At 28.7% G+C, this 10,726-nt stretch overlaps 2 protein-coding genes across 2 annotated transcripts; both read right to left on the reverse strand.

The window, feature by feature from the left end:
- Positions 1–4,398: 4,398 nt before the first annotated feature.
- LOC122523461 (sterol O-acyltransferase 1) lies at positions 4,399–9,177 on the reverse strand. Its single transcript, XM_043645215.1, has 9 exons — positions 8,872–9,177; positions 8,523–8,590; positions 8,256–8,383; positions 6,621–6,794; positions 6,181–6,329; positions 5,934–6,073; positions 5,491–5,654; positions 5,155–5,428; positions 4,399–5,025 (listed from the first exon to the last, which is right to left on the reverse strand). The coding sequence occupies exons 1-9, from the start codon at positions 8,954–8,956 to the stop codon at positions 4,600–4,602; spliced, it is 1,608 nt and encodes a 535-aa protein (XP_043501150.1). The 5' UTR covers positions 8,957–9,177; the 3' UTR covers positions 4,399–4,599.
- A 367-nt stretch (positions 9,178–9,544) lies between these two features.
- On the reverse strand, positions 9,545–10,502 carry LOC122523222 (histone H3.3-like). Its single transcript, XM_043644879.1, has 4 exons — positions 10,477–10,502; positions 10,110–10,155; positions 9,866–10,020; positions 9,545–9,747 (listed from the first exon to the last, which is right to left on the reverse strand). Exons 1-4 carry the CDS (start codon positions 10,500–10,502, stop codon positions 9,576–9,578), a joined length of 399 nt encoding a protein of 132 aa, XP_043500814.1. The 3' UTR covers positions 9,545–9,575.
- Between the last annotated feature and the right edge of the window lie 224 nt (positions 10,503–10,726).

Consider the following 10,726-nt stretch of genomic DNA (forward strand, 5'->3'; position numbering starts at 1 on the left):
TTGCAAGTGCTCGTACATTGCTATCGTGCGCGAAGCAATATACGGGAGTGTTGTATCGTTAAATATAATTAAAATTACGGATTAGAAGCACGTTCGTTCGTTTTCTTTTCAATTCCGTCGCGTTCGCGAACTATTTTTGAAATTTATATAATAAATTAACTGCGACCAATGCAGTAATTGCATTAGAGTTTGTTCGAGTAAAGTTGTATTTTTATCCTAAAACAGTCGCACAGACTGTTCGCGTATTAGAATCAGTGCATCAATGAAGATTTTTCTACTTGCATTGACTGTGTGCAAAGCAGTCTTTGAATTAGTTGTTTAGAATCAGTGATCGGGCGTAAAACAAATTAAAATCAAACGCGAATTAGAATCAGTGTTGTTCGTCGTATAATAAAATTTCGGTTTCGCGATAAGAAACTCATCTATAGTTTCTTATTTTCGTTTATACCGCGTTTTTAGATTCACGCGAGGTGCATCGCCATGGTGCAATTGAATTTCATCCCATTGGAATGCATTGTAAGTATCTATTTTTATTTACATTTTATTCGATTTTGTTTTATATGATTTTAGATTATATTGCAGATAACTTATCGTTTTGTTCTATTTTATTTTACAGATATGACGACGGACTTTCTACCTTATCAAAGATGTGGAATGAATTCTTCGATGGATCTTCGATGGATCTTCGATGGATCTTCGGTGGATCTTCGATGGATCTTCGATACTCGCATTCTACAATACTTGCTGCGAAGTAGGAGTGTTTTGGAGCCTTCGTAGAACTTCTTATGTCGTGAGTTAAAATTTAAAGTCCCTCCGGTGCTCAATCATGTCGAGGATGAAAGGTCCTAATCGGCACGAGTTACTGGTTGTAATTATTTAAATAAATTAGTGACGAGCACATGAGTAATTCCTTTCTAGGAATTAATCATGAAAATTGTATATTATATTGTATATTGTATTGTATATTTTATATTAGTTCAGGATAGGTTTTCTTGTCTCACCGGTTAAATTCATTTAATTAATAATGCATCTAATAAATGCACTTTCTTTTTTATTACGTGTTTTGTTCGTGGTTAGTTGTGGTGAAATCGAGCATTTATTTACTCGTTTTTGTCCAGAAAAGCATGTAATAAATGTCTTACATGCATTGCTTCGTACTTAGTTTATCTAATCGCGATTAATTTTAATATATCGATACTTTGATATTATAAATAAATGAGCAAGAAGACAAACTCATTCGCGACGGATAGATTCTAGCAGTTAAGTGGTGGCTCAAAGCCCAGTTCTTTTATTAGAACAGCCAACTTAATGAAAGGAGTCGTCCGAGGTTGTTTATATATATTTATTTTTCTCTTTTAAAATTCTTAAATATTAAAAAATTAAATTTAACAATTTTTGCATAATCAAAAAGTCAAATCCAAATGACTTGTAAAGTCTTAGCCCGCTTAAATGAAATAAAATGTTTTGATATATGTTATAAAATAAAATGTTTTTATGTGTTCATATATATATATATGTTAATCATGTTTTTTAGATCAGGATTTTCAGCTTCTAATATACTAATCTCCCGTTTCTCCCCCCTGTACTTTCTGCGTTCTCATCTATGCGTGTGCCCAGGTGTTACTCGTATGGGTGAGAAACGGTTAGTATAGGTTTAGTTTTAAGTTTTTCCCCTATTGGCGGCTGTCATTGTGCTAGTGATTGCACGATGTACTTTACACTTGTGTGCGTATTAGGTAAAGTGTTTTGTACATCGTTTCGCGATATTTTTTAATTAATACATCATTCAATACTGAGAACACTACTTCTACATATCACGTGACAAATACGAGTGTTTCTATATTTTTATATTTATATTAAATTTTTCTACTTTTTTTCTTGTAATAAAATCGTTTTGAATAGTAGAGTTACCGCATTTATTTGTGGAAACTATGATGTACTCGTATATAACTAGTATGCAATATATACTAGTGTATACTTGTATTTTTGCATTAGTCATTTTTGCAATAATCATTAGCCTTGACAGACGATTACAGCATTGGTACGTACTCCCATAAGTTTAGAAAACACGCGTTTGAACTAGGGTGTCGGAGGTGCCCCGGGGCATGCTCTCTAGTTTAGGCTTTTGCACCCTGGTGGTATGTGAGAGAATCGTGGAGTGAGTGGGTGGGTATGTACGTATGTTTGATCTTTTTAGATATTTGCCAATATACAGGCAGGTAGCATACTTAGGTGTGAATGTTTATTTAATTTGTAAGTAGGTAGAGACCGGAGAAGTCGCGCTATTGTAATTTTCACTCAGGAGTGGAAAATTTTTCTCCGGATATTATACAAAGTTTCAGCAACCTTTAGATTCATTTATCATTTAAATATTTCTTTTATTTTTTCCATATATTGCTGATACTCTGTACCACGAGATATAAATCAGTATCGAACGATTCAAAAATCTTTGCGTTTTCTTAAAATTTTATTTTTTAAGAAAAGTGAAGATAGCTGAATACGTTGGATACTTACTTAATATTAAGTATATTAACGTTTTGCTCTTTTTAGTAATTCCTACTGAAATATTTCATTTATTATATATGTATAGTAAATACAAAGTAGAATAAATATAAAAGTGGTCGAGTAAAAAAGTAAGACCATAGGGTGTGTGACAAAGTTTCTGCTTTTGTTTGATATTATTTAATCTTTTAAATGCAAAGTGTTAATAATAGGTTCATCGATTAGATCAAATATCTGTTGAGGCATTCGAGTAAATGTAATTGTACGATTTGTGGATTTCTTTAAGCTGCGATTGTTCAGCAAATGCATTATAAAATGCACTTAGAAAAAGCCTCACAGAAGCGTTTAGGGCATGAAGAAAGAAGAGGCATTATGCCGAAGAGGCCCCCACTTAAATGTGGCTGAAGAGGGCAACTACTATTGAGACTGTTGAGTTATTTTCAAAGGTTCAACAGCAAGTTCGAACACTTCGAAAATAGCTCTCTCTAGTCTTATATTTTATATTTTATTATATATATATTTTCTTGCTCGTCATTAATTTGTAGTTGTAATCGGAGATGATGGACCATTCCATCTCCTTGGGATACCAAATTTGTGTCCCTCAAAATCGTCGAAAAGATGCATATGTGTTTAGTTAGAGTCAAAATTAAAATTTTCGTATTATTCAATTTTCAAGCCTAAATAACGTTTGATAAATATTACAGTAATTTCTCTTTTCTTGTTTCGTCTTTAAAATTTTTCACTGTAATCGTATTTTATTAAATTTGCAATTTTTCTTTTCTATATAATGCAGTTTAAAAGTATATCATAATAATTATTAGATATTATTTTTTCTAGTAATTTAATATTTGTACTTTTCCTTTTTTTAAATATATTTTTTGTAAACGTAAAATCACACGTTTAAATTTAATTTCATTACAACGGTAAATAGAGATTTGATCAAAATAAATAGAGAATTCAATTGAAAAGTGCATCTGCGAATGGGACGATTTACATGTCAGGCTATTCTTTAACTTGATTGTATAATTAATATAGTTTTCTTCTTGTTTCAGGTGATCATCGTTGGATGTATCGTCTACTCGTTTTGATTTCCTTCTACTTGAGTTCTTAATAATGACTACTTTTTAAAATATATATATAAATGCATTTCTGAAGGCGCACACACACACACATGTTTTTATACTTAAAATTAAATATAATTATTTAAAATTCTATTATAATATATATAACTATACTATATATACTATCAAAGAATACTGTATTCTTTTATAGTATTGTACCGTCATCGCGTTAAGTACCTGCTATCGCCTACTAGTTGTCAGGTTAATAACTAAGATGAATATGGTTAGACAAAAAGTTGATTTGTGAGCTTCTATGTACTTCTGTATTCTTTGGTAATTCTTGATCTTCAGTCGATAATTTATATGAATGAATAAACAATTTTGGAAATAATTAATATTTTTATATCATCTTCTTGTAAACGTATAAAAAGCTTCTACTTTTCTATATGGAATTGTAGATTTCACGTCGCATTTGACACACACACTCACAGACACGCAGTTGTCGTACACTTTTAATTATTATTTAAAAAAAAATCAACTTATTAATATCTTACTTTTAATCGTAACTTAGTACATAACTTTTGCTGACGGATATGTTACATTAGCTACTTATTAGCTACTAAGACCTTAAACCATACAAAAACCATACCTAAGGTTCTTAGCGCATTTTTCTCCTCGCAACATAAGTTTTGATTATTTTAAAAATGTTTTCTGCTGAGAAAATATGTTATAATCACTCTCACTGTTAAGCCATTCCGTCGAATGTCCACCGTGAACAAATAGCAAAGCATGTTGGAGTTAAAAAAAAAAAAGATAGAAACGTTTCTACATAAAATGGCAGTTTTTAATGTTATATTTATATTGGCATTGGTAAAATATATAAATCAATATAAATGCATCATTTACAATTTTGGTAGTTCTTTCAAACACCATTAAAATACACCTATGCTGTAACAACATATATTTTACAAGAAAACAGATTGTTGCAAGCTATTTATTAAAGTTCGATATTTTTATTGTTTATCTTATTTATTATTCATTCAGATCTAGGATTGCAATACAAAATTTTTGGTAAAATGAAATCTAAGAATTTATCAGGATGCGAAACACAGTTTTTTCTTCCAAAAAATTCTACGGCATACATACTACATATTATACCATTACCCAAGATGAGGGAAAACCATAAAAATGTATTGCCTACTTTTCGTGTGATAAATGTTAAAGGAAAGCCAACAAGACCAAACATAAATAGTATTGCTGGACAGAAAAATTTAAAAACAAAATACAATATATATTCGTGAACTAATACGGATAAAACAAATACGGAGGAAGTTGCAATGATTCTATTTTGGTTCGTTAAAATCTCAAACACATCTTTGTATACATAAGCGTAAAGCCAATCGTGTACAACCACATTCCAGGTCCTGTAATAAACGCTATAAGAAGATGAGTTCCACCAGTCCTGAAAAGAAAATACATAGAAATCATATGATAATGCTGACGATTATGAATTATATTTATACAAAAAAAGAAAAGTAGAAAAGGAGGCGGTGAAAAAGGAACAATACAAAAATATCCTTTTTTTCTTTACTTTGTAAAACATTCGATCAGCAAAACGTAGTAATTCAGCGCAAGCATTTAACCAAGCATGTAAAAGACAATAAAATCCACAAAGGAAGAAAAGAATCCCAGGCAAGGATGTGTTAATTATATTGGCTAACAATTCTTCCTTTTTTATAGGTTTCGTTCCATGTTTTTTATACATTGGCATAAAACAACGTTCGTATATGAAGGCTACGTAAAATATAATCAATAAAACTTCTAAATAATGCCAGAGAACAAATTTCCATCTAATACATCTTGTCCTAGAATAATGTAGAAATATAATTAAAAAATTCTAACTCTCAGATTAATTCATTGAACTTACCTTGGATAATGATCTCTGTAGATTAACGTTGGAGCGAATAAGAAGTATAAATATTTGGAAAAATCCGGTAGTTTTGGTTTTGTAACATCCGCATGGACTTTGTATTTAAGAAATTGTGGCGCCGTACTTCTTATGAAAGCGTAAGATTTCATTAGCATACGAACCTATTTAACGAAAAAAAAAATAAAAAAAAAAAGAGTTAATTCTAATAACTATGTTTTTTTAAGTCGTGTATCAATATATTTAAATAATCGATCACAAATCACGTTTTTAAATATATGCTCTTAAATTTATTCATACTAAAAATTTTATATACATATACATGTATATATGTATTTAACTTGTATATATTTAAATAAATTTGCATTTAAGTAATTCTAGTCATAAAGATATTTAGTAACTAGACGATCATATATACATATTTACTTCTAAAACAAATTTACCTGTTCTAAAAGTATTATAGCGCTTGAAGCGACTGGTAGCAATTCGTCTACAACAGCTTTAGTCGGTAGGATGATGAAAATAATCAAATATAACACATATCCCGCAAGCCATCCGTAGTCCCATACTTTCAAGGCAAACGCTACGTTAAATAATATCGTAAATTGTAAATATCATTTGAAAAGTAATGCTTTTATTTTTTAAATATTTTTTTTTTTTAAGAATAAAAAAGAACCATATATTTTTTACATGAAGGCAAAAAATCGAGACGTTTGTGCGACCAGATGTAGACTGGAATGTAAATTCCAAACGTGCTTAATTTCATTAAAATCCAAATGTAGAGGACGCTTGATAATTTTCCAAAAGAATATATTACGGTATTAATTCCACCATTTATTCTAAAAATACCCCCACCCCCAAAAAGAAAAAAAATTTATATATGAGTCGATTGACGTATTATATTGGTCACTTTTTTGTATTTATATAAATTCGCATTGTATGCTGGTGAGTGAGTTGAAAAATTTTGACCCTATTCTTTTCTAATAGCTTTGAAACTACGTCGAATAATAAAAAAAATAGGTGACCAAAAAAAATGATTGTTCCTATTTTAGGCTCAAAACTTATCAACCCTCACACATATTTTTTCCTCGATATTCAATGAAATAAAATCTATAAATAATCATACTTACGATCCACCATCCGCGATGTCGTATGTAATAGTATTTATAAAAAGTAATATTAGAATCGTTAGAAATATATTATATAATGTCCTTATATGCTCATTGGTATTAAAAAGATCAGTAAGTAATGAATTTCTTTCTAAAAATTGTTTCTCCGGTAAAATACTTTCCTTAGACAATTTTCTGCGAACAAGAAAAAGGATTGTTATGATCAAATAAGAACATGTTTTTCTCGTCAAGTATGACACACATAGCTTAAATAAAATTAAAATATATAAATATATTAAGTTGAATATAGGGTATCTTAAAAATTGCTTTATTGAATTGAAAAATTCGAAATTTTGTTGGCCAAATATTTGAAGTGATGACATCATGAATTTATACTTTTTTTTTAACAATACACAAGTGCGACTAAGCAAAATTTTATTTGATTTAGACAAAAATATAATATGTTCGTTTATGAAAAATGATAATTTTCAAAAGTACTTTATGAATAAATAAATTGAGCAATCTGTAAACATATTAGATTGTATATGACGATAAATGCAATTGTTGTTTTAGATAAATAAATAAAAGTGTGATAAGATCGACCTTATTTGAACTGCTTGATGTGGAAAAATGTTTCCTATTAAAATAATTCGAATCATTTTCATCGCATTTGTCTCAATTACGTAATAAAATGAAAAAGAGAATAATCATTCCGTACTCAAATCTTAATGTACGCCAACGATCATGTGTTACTATTATCAATTTCGAGCCGACGAGAAGGCTCGTAATCTAGACAATAACTCTGTCTTTGAGAAGAAGTAAGAGAAACAGATGGTACTACATCTAATGTTACGGTTAATAAAATACAATAATGTTAATAAAACACATAATCGTTGGGGAGAACATGAACATGTATTAAATGTGATATCAAGAACTCTTTTACGCTCATTTATAGATATCGCAGAAATAAATTGACTATGAGATCGATGAACTTTCGAAACTTTGGAATAATACAAATATTCATTTTTACATCAAGTATAATAAAAAATCGAATGATAAAAATTTAATAAAATGATTGATAAATGATCATCTGTTGCAAAGATCATTAAATAATTATATATATAAAATTTAAGATTATATTATATACATAATACTATAATGATGATAATATACAGGTAAGAAAATTTTATATGGCGTAGTAGTATGCACAATCGAACGTATGAATGGTAGATGCATATAGCACGAATAAGATTAGTGGCCTTTTAAGATATAAAACGAGAGATAAGGGTCACACTCAATCATATCATTAGATTTATTAATTTTATTACGCTGAATCTGTGAACGTATTTATATAATGTGATTATGGAATCATTCATATCTATATAAATGGCATAAACTATTATCTTCTATATTTGTTTCAAAATTTATCAAGTATTAACGTAATAAAACTAGTAAACTGAATTGAACTGTGACTATTTTATCCGAGTGCAAGCGCACTCAAGTTTGTTTAGTTTTTATTTTGAACCAATTATTTTTTTTTCCCCGATATACTTCGAGATAAAAATTGGAATTTGAACGAGTGTGATAATACGTTAGATATTCTTAAATACATAATACAAAAATACAATACATTTTGCAATAACAATACAAACTAACCTTTTATCGTAGTATTTATTATTCAAATCATTCGAATTTTGTAGTGATCCGTCAAATTTATTGAATACCTCTGATACCATATCGTTAACGCGTTCATTAACATGATCAACAATGTTCTCCGAAATTTCCTAAAGAAAAAAAATAATGTAAACAACTTTAATAAATATATATACACACGTATTTTCTCTAATACATTACAATCAAATAAATTATTTTATTTGAAAACTTACACACGCATTAAGGAAATAACAACTAATAATATCTTACCTGCATTCGTGTTCGTATTTCGGCAGCTATTGCTTCATTCATCATCTTTTTCTTTTTGTCTTCGTTAACTATAAAAACGTTAATTTTTAAAGTAAAATATTCATTACATTCTTTCTGTCAAATTTTGATACCTTGAATAATTATTATTTAATATTTAAATAATCTACAGTATGTAAACAGAAAATACAGATCTTACTTATTACTCTACAGGTAATTCAAAATGATCGACATGTAAAGAATTATAGTGATGTACTTTAGCAATATATGATACGATAGTTTTACTCACATAAATATTGTATAATTAACAGTTCATATCTACAAGGTAAAATGTGTAAAAGTGTAAACTCACCTCGAGAATCGGAAACTTCCAAATAACCACCGTTCATTGTTGCATTTTTTCGATGATTCAATTTTACATTCTTCTCATCCTCCATAATTTTGTATGACAACTTAACTCATGCGAGTGCACAATCAAAGCTCCTTGAACGATTAACCGAAAGATTTTTCGAACGTATAAGAAGTGTCTTCTTAGCAAAGCAACATACGCGACGATAAGCGAACGAACGAAAGATATATACTCTGCCTCTTGTACGTTATTATAAAAGTCTATTGGTGAGAATTGATCTCTGACGTACAGTAGAATTACAATCGTGGGTATATTGCAAATATTTATTTCGAATTATTACTTTTTTTTTTATTTTTAGCGCAGATTGTGTCCTAAATATTTATTATCATTAAATTTATCTTTTTGTGTTTTTATAATTTATTGATAACACTTCGTGTCATGTATTTGAAAAGTTAACGATTAGAATTATTTAAAAAAAAAAAAAAAGATACATTGTAAATGTAAATATAATCAATAAATTGTAAATAATTAATCCCCTTGTGCGATAAAGCAAACAATTAAAGAAATATAACGCTTATTTTTTTTTTTTTTTTTATAAAATTTAAACCGCAAATAGACTATTATTTTTTCTCGTATATTAATTAATGTAAAGCAAAAATAATGAATTAGACATAAATTCATAAGCAATTATAAGTTTTACTTTATTTTTATTTGTTGATAATGTCAGATCGACCTCTTAATCGTCGGTTCATGATCATATCTTCCCACTGAAGTGTAACACGTTTCGCATGACTGGTTAGCAACAATGAATCTTCGAAAAATTGTACCATATACATTTCTAACGCCTCTTGTAGTGCCTCTAATGCAATCACTTGCATTCTTTGAAAATGTTAAGGAAAAACATCGTTATCTGTTACTTTCTTTTTTTTCTTGTATCATTGATCAGTTTCTCGTAAATTTAAATTAAAATATTTAAAATATGAATGAAATTAAGTACCTATATATATGGGAATATAATTCTATAAAGACTTCTCTAACTAAACGAAGAAACGAAGCTCTCGGTATAAGAAGATGCGTGGTCTTTTTAAGATATATAATATCCCTTAATACGCGTCTCTTGCGTGATGGTCTATTTTCGCGTCTTCTCGATCGCTATTAAAATAATAATTTCAATTTAAGATTCTTTTTTTACTTTTAGATTATTTGAATATAACCATGGTAAAGGAGATGCGTATTATTACTGCTGACTTTTCACTGGGTGTAGAAGAACCAACTTGGCCATTTGATCTACAATGATAAATGAATCAAATTTTATCAATTAATCAATTATCATTATTATTAATCACTTCAATTTTATATTACATAAATATAATCCCATCTTCTTATGTGTTCATTATTATTTGTTTCTTCTTTTTTAATAAGTGAAAAAAGAACTAATTAAGACTGTAAAGTAATCAAGCGAAAAAAATGAAAAGAAAAAGATAAAATAAAACGAACTTGGAGACTAGTTCATCAGAAAATTATCATTTAAAGATGTTCCTTTTTATTTATCTGTTAAAATACCTTTAGAAATGTTATTACTTATGTTTGCTAGAAAAATTGACCAACCTCGGCTGAGATTTTCGTCGTACCATGATTAAAAGTTTTTACAACTTAATATTTTTTTAAATATTTTTAAGTATTTTAGTATGCTTGCGCCTTTTACAAATCTACAAGTTTTTCCAATATGTTATTGTTTAAAATTTGTATCAAATGGACATAATATAGAGTACAAATCTGCTTTTTTCTTGTATCATATACGAACGGATATTCTGACAAACAGCACACAATAAAAATGCGATAGAATTAAACCAATAAG

Source organism: Polistes fuscatus, unplaced genomic scaffold (assembly GCF_010416935.1).
Source record: "Polistes fuscatus isolate 324 unplaced genomic scaffold, CU_Pfus_HIC Scaffold6, whole genome shotgun sequence".
NCBI classification, from domain to species: Eukaryota; Metazoa; Arthropoda; class Insecta; order Hymenoptera; family Vespidae; genus Polistes; species Polistes fuscatus.